General features: G+C 40.3%; 1 protein-coding gene across 1 annotated transcript; it reads right to left on the bottom strand.

Moving 5' to 3' along the window:
- Positions 1 to 1,221: 1,221 nt before the first annotated feature.
- On the bottom strand, positions 1,222 to 3,986 carry LOC134443864 (uncharacterized). The gene is made up of 3 exons (XM_063193398.1): positions 3,749 to 3,986; positions 1,657 to 2,379; positions 1,222 to 1,599 (listed from the first exon to the last, which is right to left on the bottom strand). The coding sequence occupies exons 1-3, from the start codon at positions 3,845 to 3,847 to the stop codon at positions 1,222 to 1,224; spliced, it is 1,200 nt and encodes a 399-aa protein (XP_063049468.1). The 5' UTR covers positions 3,848 to 3,986.
- Between the last annotated feature and the right edge of the window lie 14,463 nt (positions 3,987 to 18,449).

The raw sequence follows: 18,449 nt of genomic DNA, 5'->3' as shown, positions 1-18,449 counted from the left end.
TCAAAACGATACGGACGGCCATCATACACAAAGTCATCAAAGTCAGAATCTTCTGCCATCTTCTGTGAAAGAGGAAGTTTTCACAGCCTTGCTTGATAACTGCTTACTTGCAAACACGGACCGCAACAAGAGATGCAATGGCAGCCAGCTTGCTGCTGTCAGAATATGGTGTCGCCAGTCGATGACGTCACGGCGCCGCCTTCCCTTGCATTTTTCAGAAATAAATGAGTTAAAGTAGGCGGGGGTGTGACAGACGCGATACATGTTTGATTCGATTATGACACAACTGTACAACATTTAAAAAGTGGGGACAACTCATTTATGGGCTTGGTTATAATGCCCCTACGGCTACCGTTGATTGGATACCGTCTGACACAATATCTTCCAAACGGCACCAAATGGGAAAAAAAGTGGTATGGGTGTGTAGAGTGATGTATTTTACTCCAGAAATAAGGCCCCACATGCAAAAAAAATGTTTTTCCCCTTTAAAAGAATGAAAAAGTAACCTCTAAGATGCAATGTAACACTGATTCTTGAGAAAGTGGCTAAAACAGGTTGTGATGTTGAAAGAAAAAACCTAAGTGAATTACAAAACATTATTGTATATCCTCATGGACTAAGATCTTGACTTTTCATAAATGCACAAGGCCAATCTCAGCTTTTTGTATTTTTTTCATAAATCAGGCTTTTCTCCGATCATACCTTGTTTTTGTCAACACCGTCAGACACAATTAAAAGCAGTTAAAGTGGTATTTATTTGTTTGCATATGTATCTGAAGTTTTTAAGTCATCATGTGTAATTTTTGGATCACACATATGCCTTTAAATGTTGAAAATTCACTTCTATTATATTTTAATACTATCATGAGTACTAATTTTAAAATATGTACCATCATACAGTGCTTACTTTACACCTAAATCGAACAAACATTTTTTTGTAATTTCAAAAATATTTGTGTAGGCTTAAATTTGCTATTACTTCAATAATTTAACATCTCCTAAGGAAAATTTTGTAAGCACATTCATTTAAAATACCCAAAACTCCTTCATACGGTGGTGACTTAAGAACTGACGGTGGTGACTGTAATCTGAGGGTGGTGACAGTGGCCTCATTATTACCTACATTTAATTAAATAAATAGCCTTCTCAAGTCAATGGGATCTTGCATAAACATTTTATTTAAGTGTGTGCACAGTATGTCTGTGAATGTGTTCTTCCTCATCAGTTAGATTCTCTAGGAAGAAGGTGGAGTGCACGTTGCTCTTCTATGAAGTCCATCACCTCAGCTGGTAGATGGTATATCTCCCTTCTCCTGCTTGTACGAACTGGTGTTGATGGTTCCTCAAGTTTGACCAGAACATTATTGAAGGGTACAAAGCACATATCCTTTCCACCTCGACATGGAAAGAATTGTGTTGTGGGCCCATGTGGGTGGAAAAATTCCACTTTGACATCTTGATGATCAGAGTCCACAGTAACAGCCCTTGCAAGCCACCAGTGTTGATCATAAACATCTGCAAGCCAATCACCGGACTGAAGTACCTCCTCAGTAAGATTTGTCACAGTTCCTATAGGACCCCTTTTGGTGATTGGCTCTTGCTCACTTTCATGTTCTTGCTGTTCAATTTGTTCTTGTTCTGTTTCCTCTTGTTCCACTTCCTCCATCAAGAGTGCCAAAGGGCCTTTCTTCTGTGTCATGCCATCCTTTCCGGCCTGTATCCTGTGTGGTTTTATGTGCAGCTGGAATATTGTTGGACTGAAACAGCTGCAAAACTGAGGGTCACTGCAAAAACAGGACAGGGATCTGCAAATTATTTCAGAATTGTTGAGATATGTCGGTGCAACCTGATGAAATTTTCTTGTTCCAGGTACAGGCTTTATTGGTTGAGCCAGGAGTGTGTCATATGGCTGCATGTCAGCTTCAGAAATGGTGTAGAGCTCGGTTTTGCAGAGGTTGCTGCCTACCATGTCCTGGAAGACATCACCATTAATGATGTCATGTCCCCTCAGTATGAGGCTGTCTGCTGTCCTTTTGACTGTGCCACCAATGCCGTCTGGGGCTCCCTTCCCATGTGACGTGGGGAAAAAGTTCCAAGTAGCTCTTCTGAAGCCCAACGTTGGAGGGACAATGCAAAGTAGATAAAAGTTGTTTTTGTTTTTATACTGCTTGCTGGGGCCATCTGACCAAAAGTGAATGGTGTCAATTGTTGGAAACTTTGAACGAATGTCTCTCAGGACTGGTTCCATGTGTGTCCAAATGGCTGCAGCATCTTGCCGCTTTGACTCTGAGACAGTACAAAAACTTGCCTTCTGTTTGTTTGTGTAATGCATGCCAGTATGGAGATGAAGCTGGGGTAGGTTCTGACCAAAATGGCATGACTATACCTCAGAACTGTACTTGCACTTCCATGCCTCTGAAAAGTCCACATGCACAATTACGGTGCTGTCATTGCACTTTTCAATTAGGCTCCTGAACTCTCTGCTCTGGTTCTGAACTGAGCATACATGCGTAGTGGATTCTGTTTTCAGTTTGTCCTGAAATTGTTGCATAAGCTCACCCAGTGTGCCACTGTACTTCACAAGCCTTGTGTTGATATGGAGCCCATCTGATGTTGGTTCCTGAACTCGTTCCCATTGCTGCCACTCAACACTGGTCTGGTCCTGCAGCGGTGAAAGAACAGTTTTTTTGTGGAGACACTGGGTGCAAGAGCGCAGGAGACATGCCTCACTTATCTGTGCACAGCAAACAAGTTGAAAACTTTCCTGCAGATTCTTACAGTTGACAACACCTTTTTCTCTTAAGGCCTTAAGCATTAGATTAGCATTTTCATGTTGCTGACACTGGCATGTCTTGCGATCGGCTGGTCTTGGTGCTGTGACATAGAATGGACGTAAAGCACTGAAAGATGAATAACTGATCTTCATTTCAGGTTCCTTCTTGATGAACTCCTTGTGGAGGTTCAAAACTGTGTCAGTCATGATCATCCTCTGACGCTTTATTTTTCTCCTTGTGATTGTGTCCTGTTTGTCAGTTGTCATTCGTGCTGCTTTATGGTAGAACTGCTTAACCCTATCACTAATGGTTTGAATGTATGCAGGTCTTTTATCCTTAACCCTTCTGTTACGCAGGTTGCTATATGTTATACCAATCTGCCTTGTCTGGTGAATCAGGCGGTATTTTTTCAGAATCTTACCCGACTGTCAAGATTGGTTTCTTCTGGGTAGACTTGTTTTGTTTCAGCTCTTGAATGAGTGCATTGTGGAACAAGAGGGTTTTCTTGATGGAGGGGTTCTTCAGCTGGCTTCCCTGTATCAATTCTTCTGTGTTTTTTCTTGGTGATTCTGGGTTTTTTGATTGTGCATTTTCATTTTTTGCTAGTTCACGATAATAGCGCTTTCTCATTTTGTTCCTATCCTTTGTCATGGCCTTTAGTTCAGCTTTCAATGCTTTCATTTTTCTGTCATATTTTTTTCTTTGTTTATTTCTTTTCCTTGCTCCTGCAATGTATTGCCTACTTGGAGCTGGCTCGTGTAAGGCCTGATACAGTGGACTCTCTTCGGGAGTGTCCAGGTGATCTGAGTGCTTTCTCCTATGTTCCCTGGATATTCGTTGCCTTTGCTTCCATGCCTCTCTCTGTCTTTTCTTTTGCTTTTCAGTCATGTCATTGATATTTTTCAGCTTCCCTTCCTCCACTCTCTTTTTCCATCTTAGCCTTTCACTTATGAGGAATTCCTCCTTTAAGTTTGCCTGTCCATAGATCTTCGCCCTCCTCTTTCTTTGATATTCCCGATTCCTTTGCTTCCTGTCCAGCTCAGATAGCTTCTCCCGAACCATCCTAAAATACATGAAGATAAAGTTTATTGTAATGTTAGAAAAAATATGAGAGGCTAAAATGAAGTATAGCAGTCCTCCAATATAGCGATCAGCAATTGTAATCCTCAAATAAAGACCATTCAGAGGTTTTTGTCACCACCGTCAAACTATAAGTCACCACCGTCAGATTTTGTGTATGACGGTAGTGACATCTGACGGTGGGTGATATCTGACGGTGTGAGACAAAAATCTACTCTTTTCCATAATATTCATGACTGATTCACATTAGCAATCTAGTATTTACTCTGCTGTTAGGTTCCTCATATCTCTTCATAAACATCACAGATTTCGGTATTAATATTACATAATATGTTTCATACAAGAGTGACGGTGTTGACACTTTATGGTTGGGACAGTGGCAGTAGCCAAGTATAGTTACACATTTAAGAGAGAATGTTAAACTTACCTGAGCATAGATGATGGTTCTGCATGCAGTGAAGCTGAAGGTTTCAGAGGGGGGTCCTCAGGAATTTAGTTGTCCTTTTATCTGCCTGATTATAACGTTTTTTGAACATATCTGACGGTGGTGACGACAATGTGGGACACATTTTGAGCAACCACAAAATAATAGTAAATACTGCTCACACCTCACTGTCTGTAGTTTTTTACGTACATTTCAATATTGTCTTTCTAGTGGTGAACATATTATTCAATTTCATTATCATTTTTGTATTTTTAAGCAGGTTGAAAAGACTAGCTCATCACTGTGGACAGCTGTTTTATAGGGTGTGGGCACACATATAGTGATAAAATGCATTAAAATGAGAAATGTACCTCAAAACCAAATGTATATTTGTATGAAAAACCCCTTCAAGATGGCCTTCATTCATTTATATCATGGAAAAGTTCTTTATTTTTCACAGAATGAGCACTTTAATGTGTGGACAGGTTTTTGCCAAAGTCTCAAGAATCAGTGATAAGACATTACACAGATGTATTGCTACCTGGATATCACTGTGCAGTAGTAGAACACATCTTGAAAAACAATGTTTGTCTCTCATTTTTATTTTTTATTTTATTCACAATAATTACATCTATGGTATTCGGGTCGTTTTCGACCTGTACATAATTACCATAGAGAAACAAGGGAAATATGATTTTTTTAATGAAGGAGCTGTGATGGAGTGGCCATTGTGGATGTGTGCTGACTCTGTGGCTCTGTGGTGTAGTGGTCAGTTTTTTTACCCCAAGGTTGGTTCGAGTTTGAGTGCCAGTGGGGCAACTACTTCCCCTCACTAAAAATGGTGTTAAAAGTGGAATGGCTGATTGAGGCCATCTGAAGTGTACCTATTGTGTGTCAGGTGTAATATCAAGTGAAGAATGATAGGTGTCCTTGTGCAAGGAACCCCAACCCCAGAAGCATAGCTGATGGGGCGAACTGCATGGGACAAGCCAAGCCAAGCCAAACCAATGCAGTGTGTGTGTGTGTGTGTGTGTGTGTGTGTGTGTGTGTGTGTGTGTGAGTGCGTGTGTGTGTGTGCGTGCGCGTGCGTGCGTGCGTGCGTGCGTGCATGTGTGTGTGTACATGCCTGGCAAAATGTAACTCCAGTGCTGTGGGCAGAGTGATTTCTTGCAGGTGAGGCATGACAGCTCATCCACATCGCGGAATCTAACCTCTAACATCACCAATCTTTGTCCTCCTCCTCATTGTCATCCAAACATGATCTAAAACCTGTGTGATTGTATATCTTGGAATTTATACCCTGGAAATGGGACACAGGCACAGAGAAAACATGCTAGCCACGGTGCCTCACATTGTATTTATATAACCCTGAAAATGAATTATTGTTTTCGTCAAATTTCCAGTAAACACTTTTCAACCCTCATCTGTATTCACACTATAGCTGAGGTTTACCTTTACAGTGGTATAGGGTAACAGTCAGTGTAGAGTCATACTTGTACATTTATTACAAGTAAATAATGCTCAATATGTAAACAGAAAACTGTGAGTGTTATTTGAAGGCTATATTTTACTAGTTTGGGCTCGCTTTGTATTTGGCACATTCAATTACCATGTTAGCACATTTTTATAAACTATTTCATAGCCAGTCTTAAGCAAATCATCATCATACATAATGAAAGCGTGAATATGATCCAAATAAATAATTTGAAGGATCCTTATGAAAACTACGCAAAATTAGACTCCGAATGGCGAAAACTGTTATTTTTTTATCTCCTTATGTCTTTTTTCTTGTCATACAATAGTCAAAACACTTTTAGAACCCTACTTAGATTCACTATTCCATTGTTAAATGAGAACATGCAGAACTATGCCCAGACTAAATTGATCCATATGCTGAAATGACGCACAAAACCCCCCAGTCAAAATGACACGGAAAAGTCCAAACTTGTGGGCTTTTATACATATTCTCAGGGGCGCCGACAGGGGGAAAGGTGGTACTGATGATACCGGGGCGCCGACAGGGGGGGAAAGGTGGTACTGATTCTAACGGCCCAGCCCACGCAGCACGGCCCGCCGCGGATGGCAATTAATAATAAAATATTATTATTATTATTAGAAATGTCGGTAACACTTTACTTAAAGCCCACATTATAAGCGCATTCATAACAAATTATAACGCCCATTATAATTACTTATAATGTATTATGACTACAGCCATAATGCTTCATGATGCTTTATATTAACAGTTATGAATAACCGTGAATCTAGCTTATAATGCTTTATAAATCCAAGGGTGTCATGAGTGCTCATGACTGGCTATAAACTACAGTCTGCCTGATGGGGCTTATAGTACATTATGAGCACCTATACCCCTCTATGCACAGACCTGGATGATAAACTGTCATAAGGGCTCATAAGATGCTATAATGCTTCATGTGAGATCATAAGGGGTCAATGTGTGCTCTAAGTAAAGTGAAGTTCATATGGATGCATCTATAATGCACTGTATAATACACATCTATAATGCATCGTAATGTACTATAAGCCCCATCAGGCAGCCTGTAGTTTATATCCAGTCACGAGCACTCATAACACCCTTGGATTTATAAAGCATTATAAGCTAGATTCAGGGTTATTCATAACTGTTAATATAAAGCATCATGAAACATCATGGGTGTAGTCGTAATGCGTTGTAAGTCATTATAATGTGCATTATAATTTGTTATAAATGCGCTCATAATGCACTATAGATATGGGCTTCATAGAAAGTGTTACCGAAATGTCTAATTACAAAACAATGGTAGGGCCTGGGCCTAATTGGAAATAAACATAGGCCTATTAAACACACACAACTGTCGATTTCCATAACGTTTTCGCTAGTTCTTCATTATATTGTAATTTAGGGCCTACCCTTCTCCCCCTGAGCCCTTGCGAAATGGTGCGGTCCAATCTGGAAACGCGCGAAGCGTTGGATCGAACAGCATCAGAAATGCTGGCAGCAGGTGTACATAGCCGCTAAGGTCTCAAGCACATGATGGTGAGCTGGTGGTGACTGAATGATGAAGTCAGGCTGGCAAAAACTGAAGGAAAAACGGGAGAAAGAGGAGAGGGCCAGAAGAGGCAGGCAACTGGTCACTCAATTTTTCTCCAGGAAAGAAGGTATGCTCACCTCAATGACATTGCGTTTTCAAATGCTATGAAATGGTAGGCTAACAGGCAGAATCCTTAGATTAGCCACCAAGAGAGGACGTTACTAGCATAGGTTCTATTTAAAAACGTCACCTTTATTAATTTGTCACAGCGAACAAACGGCTGTGGACGAACGTCCATGATAAACTAGACTTTTCAGTCAAAATATTTTGTCAAAAGAACCTAACGGGGTGTCTTAAATATGTGCATTTTAGCTTCAGGAGGAGGACAAGATCCGCCCACGGCCACCGCAAGTGGATCCCATTTCGGAGAAGGAGGTAAGCAACATTCGTTTGGTAGGATGTTATTTGTTTTAGGATGAAAGTTTTTGAATGAGGGTGCCTTCTAGGTTCAATAATATTTCTGTATTGCTGATAACGGTTACGGTCTGTCGTTAAGGTTCTAGAATACATAGAATGGCGTTATTGTTTGTTCTGGGCAAGCAGCTAGGTGGACACAAGTTGACTGGCGGATGGTGGACTTGAGGGGAAAGTAAAGGCTTGTTGCACACGCGACGGCTAGGATCTGTGCAGTGTGGCGTGCGTGTCCAACGATTGATTCATACCGTAGTTTGATGTCATGAACTGGAGGAGATGTGTTGTTTTGGTGGTTAGAATAGCGCAGAGTATGAAAGCCCATATGGGCTGAAAGACTGTCATCTTAAAATTTTAATTTTCAGTCGATGGTTTGTTTTTTATGGTAACTCTTGTAAGGCTAGTGAGTTTGAGTTAACGAAATGCATCTGCCTTGCATGTATAGGCTACCTGACACCTGCATGTTTCTATCCTGTTTTAACCGATCTACTATCTCGCATGCACCATCCCTGATGCAGAGCCAGGTCCCTCATCATGCCATGTTGCTGCGTCCAGTCCAGACACCAATGTTGAAGTGCAGAAGGACAGAACAGGGACCAGCAGTGCAGAGGGTGAGGATGTGGCACAGAGGACCATGTCACTTTCATATTTATTCATAGGGTTATACTTTTAAAGCTATTAAGTATGGGGTTAATTCTGAATGCATCTAACTTGCATATTCATTATTGTAACTCATTGCCTGCATGTATCTAAATGTGCTATGCATTTGTTAGCTAAATCCCACCTTAACCACATACAGTGCCAGCCCCCACATCAGGCCATGATGTTGCAGCGTCCAGTCCAGATACCCGTGCTGAAGTGCAGGAGGACAGGGCGAGGACCAGCAGTTCAGATGCTGAGGAAATAGCAAAGATCACTCTCACTTTCATATTTATCCACAATAAGATGTTTCCCTTATTTGAATGGTGACACTTTTCAAACTATAAATTATGAAGTTTATTTGAATTACTAACTTGCATGCATAACTGTAACCTGCATACATTTAGCATTACCATGTGTTAGCTTATTAACTTCCATGCATCACTAACCTACATTCCATTTAAATCACTATTACAGAGCCAAGCCCCTCATCAGACCATGATGAAGATAGCAGGACCAGCAGTGATGACAGCGCAGCACGGCGTCAGGAAGAGCGCGGGGGGTCAGGGTTAATAGACGTTTGTCACTCTGAAAGTGAGGATTCGCTGTCAATTGATCCAGGGTTGTGGCCAGCAAAGCTCATGGACAAGGAACTAGTATCGTGAGGAGATGAGATGAGATGAGATGATATGTTTTTATTCAATATCATAGCAGGTGAAGGAGACATACAGCGAATGTTTGATTTATATTGATATTGAAAAGGAGAAAGCCCTTAAAAGCTGCACGAAGCTGCTTAACACAGGAATAACCACAGGAAAACACAGAAATAACCACAAAATAAAACAAAACAATACACACAAAACAAAAAGTCCCTTCCAAACCCCACCCAACCCCAACCCATGAGACCACAGGAGAAATCATGTACATGGTGTTTTTGTGAAATCATTGTGGCTTACTAAATATCTATAGTGAATCTATTGGGCATATGTGAGTAATAATTTCCGTTTGAGTGTTTTTTTAAAAACTTTCAAGGAGTTGCATTTTTTAAGCTCTTGATCAAGCTGGTTCCATATTTGGAAGCCTCTACATGATATGCTAAGGCTGGTACTTTTTAGTTTTCTTTTTTTCCCCCAGAAAAGATTTCTGTCTCTTGTGTTATGTCTGTGGAGGGGATTGCAGATAGGTATCAGTTTTTGTAAACAGGCATTTGATGGTTTGACAACTTGAAAAATGGTGCAGGCATTGAGAAATATATTAAGGTCCTCAAGCTTTAGGATATTTGCAGACTGGAATAGAGGACCTGATGGGTGTCTGTAGTGTGTCCAGAAAATGATGCGGATGACCTTCTTTTGTAGGGATTTTAATTTCTGTATATAAGTAGGAAATGTATTGCACCAGATGATGTTACAGTAGTGAAGATGTGGTTCAAAAAGTGATTTGTATAATGTGAGTAGTGCTGTACGTGGGAGGTAGTGTCTGAGTTTGTAGAACAGGCCAGAATATTTGGATAGTTTATTTGTGAGAAGTTCGATGTGGTGTTTAAAGTTGAGGTTTTCATCTATATGTACTCCAAGAAATTTGGTGTGACTCACTCTCTTTATTTCGTCCCCATCAATTTTGAGGCATGAGTTGTCTGTTTGTTTTTTATTTTTAGTAGAGTGAAATAGGACATCCCAGTTGGTTTTTTATGTGTTTAGGGAGAGCTTATTGCATTTCAGCCATAAACTGATTTTTCCTATTTCCTCGTTGGCCATTGATAGTAATATAGATGGGTCATGGTGTGAGAGAAGAAGATTGGTGTCATCGGCGAATAAGACTTTCTTGAAGTTATTAGTTGAGTTGGTGAAATCATTCATGTAGATGATGTAGAGTAGGGGTCCCAAAATAGATCCTTGGGGTACTCCGTGGTTTATAATTTTTTATTCTGAGTTAATGCCTCTTACTCGTACATATTGTTTTCTCTCATAAAGATAACTTTTGAACCAATCTAGAGCTATCCCTCTGATGCCATAAAACTTGAGCTTTTCCATTAAAATATCCAAGTTGATTGTGTCAAATGCTTTTGATTAGTCTAAAAATACCCCAATAGAAATTTCTCCTTTTTCAAAAGAGTCATGCACACTGTCAATGAGATCCAGTACTGCCATACATGTTGTTCTATTTTTCCTGAAGCCATATTGTGAAAAGTGTAGTATATTGAACTTATCTAAGTATTTATTAAGTCTGGTGTGCACTGTTTTTTCATAGATCTTAGATACTGAGGGTAGCATCGAAATTGGTCTGTAGTTGTTGAGATCATTTTTGTGGCCAGATTTGTAAAGTGGGATGATTTTTGCGACTTTGGCCTGTTTGGGAACGAAACCTGTTGACAATGACAAGTTGATACAGTGGGATAGTGGACCAGCAATATCATTGTTTATGGTTTTTAGAATGGTGTTGCATATGTTATCAGTGCCTGATGACTGAGAAGTCTTCAGGTGTGCAATGGTTTCAGATATTTCAATGTCTGTGGTAGGTGTAAAGCCAGGCATACACTGTGCGATATTTTCACTCGTGGGTCTTAAGCTTCTGCTCACACTGCACGATGGAATTTCACTGTTTAAAAGTTCACAACTCACGACTCACGTCCTCACACTACACGAGCCGACAGTCGGATGCGAGTGAAATGCTTCCACCGTACGACGCGACAGGCATGTTTCCCCGGTCTGCAGAGGAGGGAACATGCGCACCTGAGGTGGAGATGAGGTCGCGCTCAACAGCGAATCGCACGGCCCTATTCATTTGTGCATGTGAAGTGTCAAATCGGGTCGTAGCGCTGCTTTAACTGTGCGCTTTACGCACGAGCCACGACCAGAATTTCAAACCGTTTTGATTTTCTTGCGACCCTGCGATTGCACGATCGTGAGGCGAAATCGCTTGTCGTTACCCCATGTACACTGCACGATGCGAGACTCACGATTGACCTGCGATTGAGCAAGAAATCGGCCCGACTCTCAAAAAGTCGTGTGAGTGCCAGATCGGAGCAAAATCGGGGCAAAAGTCGCACAGTGTAAGCCCAGCTTAAGATAGAAAGATTGTGGTTGGCTGTTCAGTAGAAAATGGCTATATGATATAGTAGGTGGTGTGACTATACTTTGGGCAAGATTTTCCCCAGTGGTGATAAAATGAGAGTTCATGATCTCATTCATGTGGAAAACAGTGGACCCTGGGTATGTCTGGTGAGGCGGGATGTGAGGCAGGGTGTCAGGGAGAACAGGTTTCTTTGGGCCTTTCCCGAGTACACTGTTAAGAATTGTCCATGTTTTTTTTGCTTCACCATGTGATTTGGCCAGACTTTCTGTAAAATATGTCTGTTTGGCCTTTCTGATCATATGAGTGAGTTTGTTTCTAAATTGTGTAAATTTCAGTTTATTTTCTTCAGTTGGTTTATTCATGAATTTTTTGTATAGACTGTTTTTACTAGAGATAGCTTTTTTGATGTCCCCTGTAATCCAGGGGTTTTTATGGGTGGTGTTCTTAACAGTCTACTCGGGAATGGTGTGTTGTATAGCATTTTGAATGTCTTTAATTAGAAGTTCATATGCCATGTTAGGGTCATAACAGCTGTAGATGTGGTCCCATGTTTATTACTGCATGTATGTACGTAGGTTAGTCAGTGTTTTTTCATTCAGTACCATAATTTTGTCTTTGTATGTTTCTATTTTTAGTTTCTTAAGTAGTTTCATGAACAAAACAATAGGGAAGTGATCAGAAATACCAGACAATATTACACCAGAGTCAATGATTTCTTGTGCAATGTTTGTGATGAAGTTGTCAATGATGGTTTTGCTTCGTTGTGTTACTCTTGTAAATGTGTTGATTGTGGTGAAGAAGTTGAAAGAGTGTAAGGTGTTCATAAAGTCTTTCTTTGTTTTGTCATTTTTTTGCAATATCAATATTGTAGTCGCCAAGTATCATACAGTTTTGTTTTTTCTCACAGATGTTATGTAAAGTTTCTTCTAATTTTTGTCTAAAAATATTCGGGTTAAAACTAGGTGGTCTGTATATTATACCAACAATCAGTTTTTTACCATCTGTAGTGTTTAACTCCACAAAAAGTGAATCAGAGTGACCATCATTCACAGTTAGGTCATCACAAACATTGACATCAAATTCGGTGTTGACATATAAGCACACACCACCACTCTTTGAATGTAACCTGTTTTTGACAATCACATATTTATAGTATATATATATATATATATATAGTGAGTTTTCATTGAGCCAAGTCTCGCTACATCCAACTATATCAAAACTGTTTGTTGTTGCTAAAAAAGCTTCGAGTTCTGAGTGGTTTTTCTTTAGACTTCTGATGTTAATGTGGAAGAGAGAGAAATTGTGGGTGGTCATCTTGTCGATTTGGTGATTTGGTGATTTTGAGTGAATGTTCTCGCCTATGTCCAGATGTTGGTCTTCGTCTATTTCCTCAAACGTCATTACCATTTCCAAAAGCTGTATGCACCGCCTATATATGTGCGCACGTCAGGGATGTGGCAGAGGACCATGTCACTTTCATATTTATTCATAGGGTTTTATTTTTAAAGCTATTAAGTATGGGGTTAATTCGGAATGCATCTAACTTGCATATTCATTATTGTAACTCATTGCCTGCATGTATCTAAATGTGCTATGCACACACAAACACAAAAGAATGGGGAAGAATAAACATGAAGGGAAGAGAGAGAGAGAGAGAGAGAGAGAGAGAAGAATGTCGCTGATCCAGATGAGAGAGAGAGAGAGCAGTCGCTGATCCAGGGCTGATTTAGGGTTAAGTTAAGTGCTTTTGTCGAGACGGGAGCAATGTTTAAGGAATAGATGAGGAGTAGGCACTGGCGGATGGTGTGTTGGTTTCTGTAGGTCTATGCTTAATCCAGGTCGTAATATTGCGATCGTGGTACAGATGTCCATCAACGTACAGTTTGTCTACTGCAAGGGCAGCGTGCTTTCCTTTGCTTCGAAAAGCCTTCATAATGGGCACTAGTATACGCCGCCGTTCTTGTATTTCCTTTGGATATTGATCGTTCATGCCAAAGTCGGTGTCTTTCAGTAACTTGCCTTTGCTTTTGATAAAATCCTTTTGTTTGGAATGTTCAAATTTAGCGATGATCGGAGGTGGAGTATTTGGTTTATTTGGTTTGTTTGGGTTATTCTTTGGCGGGGGGAGGCGGTGGACGCGGTGGAACGTTATTTGATCTACTGTTTGTTTTGGGAGTTGTAGGGATGTTTCCATGAAGTGTTTCAATGCGAGTTCGGGGTTGTCGGGTTGTTCCAAAGGTATTCCAGAAAATATGAGGTTATCGCGCATACTGCGGCACTGAAGGTCCAGTAGGGTGGCTTTGATGGATTGGTTTTCTTCGGCGAGATCCGCGATTTGTGTAGAGAGGGTGTGTACGGTTCCTTTTAGTTCGGTATTTTCTAGTAGCAGTGTGTCGATTTGGGATTGGGAAAATTGTAGGCTTGTTTTGAGTTCTTTTAAGTCGTCACGGAGAAGTTCTAGCACAGACAGTTTGGTGTTTATGGATTGGAGGATACTGACCTCGATTGTAACCAGACCGCCGTCATCTGTGTCGGTAGACTCGTCCTTTCGCCCTCTCTTTTTGTCTTGTGTTGCCATATTGCCCAGGTTATAGAAATAAGTGTCAATAAAAGTGAATATATTATCCAGTGTTGATGAGTTGGTCCAGAGTAATCCTCGGAAAGAACTTTAAATCCAGTAGTAGTCGTAGCAGAGTTTGGAAAAGTTTGTTATGACGCCATGATGGATCTTGCTCAGTCTCGCGATAGTCTCACCTGTCACCCATCACCTCCACCAAGATCTTGTGAATTGGCTTCTACAGATTCACAGCCATTTCCAAAAGACAGTGAAGGTAAAGCTTTTCCAGAGTACCTGTGGTACACGAAGGCAGCCAATGGCAGGGAAAAAAAAGGGATTGGCTAAAAGGGATTGGCTCATTTATAGTGAGAGTGTAGATGGATTGTTCTGTATCCCATGTGTCCTTTTTGCCTCTGAAGTTAAAAAGCCCTCTCAAAGCGCTCTGGGAGGATGTGGATATAAAATGTGTGATGTCAAATGGCGTTGCATGTACAACAAACTACCAAACCATGAGAACAACAGGGCACACCGTGATTGTTACTTAAAATGGAAACATGTACAGTGCTCAATTACTGCAGCAAAAGGTGTAGACCACCACATACAAAGCCAGATGCTGTCAGAAATTGAAAAAAATGTTGCTCTTTTGACACGCCTTCTAGATGTAACTCTACACTTGGCATCCAGGAATTTGCCTTTTCGGGGCAAAATAAAAACATTAGGGGATGTCCACAATGGCAACTACTTGGGGACATTGGAGTTACTGTCCCATTACGACACGCTTTTAAAGGACCACCTTGACAAAGTCAGAAACGCAACCAAATGGAGCAGACTTACTCATTATTTGTCTTCGGACTCTCAAAATGAGTTCATTCAGCTTTGTGCAAAAAGGGTCTTGGACTCTATTCTGAAAGAAAGGGAGGATGCCATTTATTACAGTATTATTTGTGATGCCACACCTGACATTTCTCATGCAGAGCAAAATGTTCTGCTAATTAGATATGTCCACTACAATAAGAATGAAAATGAATGGCAGATAACCGAAAGGTTTATCGAATTTAAACAATTCAACAAAAAAACTGGGAGTGAAATAGCTGGAATGATAGAGAAAATGCTTAACCCTCTGAGGTCTAAGGCTTTTCAGAGGCTTTTAGGCTGCTTGCACCACCCTAACATTTTCAAGTATTTTCATTTCATATATATATATTTGGGACCTGGAAGGTCTGAGTTTTCTAATGGTGTGACTTATATGTTTCAATGACAAAAACTCACAGAGTTATAGATTTGTTTTTGGAGACACATTGCCCTCTGAAGGGCACTCGGACCTCAGAGGGTTAAGGAACTAGGCATAGATATCAGTGATTGCAGGGGACAAGGCTATGACAATGGAGCAAATATGTCTGGGAAAGTCAAAGGTGTACAAGCCCAAATACTCAAGACCAACAATCTGGCCACGTTTTCACCTTGTGCTTCCCATACTTTGAATCTCACTGGGGTACATGCTGCAGGATCAAGCGAAGAAGTGTCAACTTTTTTTGGCTTCATCAACTGTCTTTACAGATTTGTAAGTGCCAGTCCAGAAAGATGGGCCATATGTAAGCAAGCTACTGGCTGCTCTGTGCACAGCCTGTCTGACACTCGCTGGAGTGCGAGAATTGATGCAGTGAAGCCCATAGCCAAACACTTACCAAGTGTTATTGAAGCCCTTGGTGAAATACTTAGTACATGCAGCCTTACCAATGATGCCAGGGCAGAAGCTGTAGGTCTGCAAAAGAATTTCATGACATTTGATGCCATTGTACTCCTCACGATTTGGGTGACAGTGTTGCATGCAATTGACCAAAGAAATGTGATACTGCAGTCAGGGAAATTTTTTCTGGAGGTGGAGGCAGCCAATATAAATTCCCTCAAAGTTGAGATGCAGAATCTCAGAAATGAGTGGGATTCCCTCCTCTCTGAGGCAACACTCATTGCCACTGAACTGGGGATACCTCCCCATTTCAAAAAGGAAGTTAGCCGTGAGAGAAAACGAAATAAGTTTTTTGATGAGACACGCACAGAAGAAAACGTTCAGGTCAATCCGGCAGACACATTCCGAAACACTGTCTTTTACAGTGCAATGGATTACATAATTAGTGACTTGGACACGAGATTCAAAAGCGCAGCAAATATTTTTGAGGAATTTGCTGCCATCATTAAAGTTGGAAAGTTAAGGGAGAGTGATGTTGCTGCTGTGTGCCGGCCACTGATACACAAGTACAACAAGGACCTGACACCTCAGTTTGGTACAATAAGGACCTGACACCTCAGTTTGGTACAACAAGGACCTGACACCTCAGTTTGGTACAACAAGGACCTGACACCTCAGTTTGGTACAGCAAGGACCTGACACCTCAGTTTGAGAGTGAAATCAGGCATCTAAATGATGTATATTCTGCCACTTTCCCCTCTGATTGCTCTGGAATTGATCTGCTCAATGCAATTTACAAAATGCAGCTGCATAGCATTTTTGGAGAGGTTTGCACAGCTATTAGGATTTTTTGCACTCTGCCCGTAACAGTTGCAGGTGGGGAAAGGGCATTCAGTAAACTAAAACTGATAAAGAGCTACCTCAGGTCGACCATGGCGCAAGAGAGGTTGAATAGCCTGGCAATACTTTCAATTGAAAGTGAGTTGGCTCGCTCACTAGATTTCAAAGATTTGATTCGTGACTTTGCAACCAAGAAGACTCGGCGCCTAGACTTTGGCATTTAAGTATTTCCTGCTGTATATGAACAGTTTACATAAAGATTTATTCATATTGTTTGCAACTGTACATTAGTGCATTTTTTTATTGATGTCTACTACAATTTAGATCCATTGATATTGTATGCAATTGCACTGTAAATTCTTTTCTTTGTTTACATTTGGACTGTTACTTGGAGCTATTTTTTGCACATTAGACTAAAGCATTTAAACTTTTTATTTATGAACAGTGTAAATGGAGATTTGTTTTTCATATTGTTCGAAGGTGAAGTGTACATATGTGCATTTTTTTTATTGATGTCTACTACAATATAGATCCATTGATATTGCACTGTAAATTATTTTCTTTGTTTACATTTGGACTGTTACTTGGAGCTATATTTTGCACTTTAGACAAGCATTTAAACTTTTTATTTATGAACAGTGTAAATTGAGTTTTTTTTCATATTGTTCGAAGGTGAAGTGTACATATGTTTGTTGATGTCTAGCAATTGTTAATTCAGTTCTTATAAGAGTCTTTAATGTATGTTTTTATGTACTATTTATGGATATTTGAAAGTTTGATTGCATAATAAATTTGTGTTAAAAGAAAGCAGAAACTGGATTTTTTGCAGTGCATCATGTCGTCTGAAAAGACTATTGTAGTTATACAATGCATGCATGACATTGTGAGTACTCTTATGGTTTCTTGGGCTCTCTGGCTGCAAAGGACACATAGGCTTATGCTGCCATCTACTGGTTCAACCTTGTAACATACTCTCAATTACGAAGGAATGAGGATTTCCATTTGTGTGTTGTGTGGAAAATGGTGTGTTTGGATTTGCTGAAAAGTTGATGTGTTAAAACCAAACTGGATCAAGACAGATTTTAGCATGGAAGGAGGAAATTGTTGTAAAATTGTGCTGAAGCAGCTATTGGACAATCTAGACGTCTGCTGCCTAAAAGAAAGTAGACTATAAATACTTAGTTGATTACTTGAATTACATTATGTCACTCACTGAATGAATTCAGTTTAATAAGTAAGTTCATGCCATACCCGTATTTAAACTCACACAAACCCATGAAGGGCGCTATGAAAAAAAAGTGCTGTTGTGATGCTGCGGCGGTTTAGGGGCTGGGCTGGGGGGGGAAGCCCAAAATTTTAACCCTATCCAGACTGGGGGGGGGGGGGGGGGGGGGTAAAAGTGCCCGCACCAACTTTGATGTCGTATAATTCCTTAACTACTTAAGCTATGACTACGAAACTTGGTGACTTTTCCTAAAATTTTGTTGGCTACAGTTTAGTACCAAAAGATTATGTTTATCATTTTTGCCGTTGCCATGGCAACGGTTTTCTGACAGGTATGTCTGACCAAAAATCACTAATCTAAGTCTCATTATTGTTCCTTTTTCATATTTTTTTGTTATTTCCATTAGCATCAGACAACTTTGTGAGCATTAAAGTGGTCTGAAGCATATAATCATTAAAATTTAAGTGCATTACCTAAATTTGATGGAAAATACATTATGGCGATATTTTAGGCATTATAATCATATGATGTCATAATGAGGTCATAATACCAGATAATGACACAAAAATTATGCCAGTCATAGATGTCCATATGTAGATCATCTCCCCAAAATTTGGTGGTCATACCGTATTCCGTTCATGAGTTA

The sequence above is a fragment of the Engraulis encrasicolus genome, unplaced genomic scaffold (assembly GCF_034702125.1).
Source record: "Engraulis encrasicolus isolate BLACKSEA-1 unplaced genomic scaffold, IST_EnEncr_1.0 scaffold_37_np1212, whole genome shotgun sequence".
In the NCBI taxonomy this organism is placed as follows: domain Eukaryota; kingdom Metazoa; phylum Chordata; class Actinopteri; order Clupeiformes; family Engraulidae; genus Engraulis; species Engraulis encrasicolus.
The sequence above is the reverse complement of the archived record's forward strand: the minus strand, read 5'-3'. Positions and strand labels throughout refer to the sequence as shown.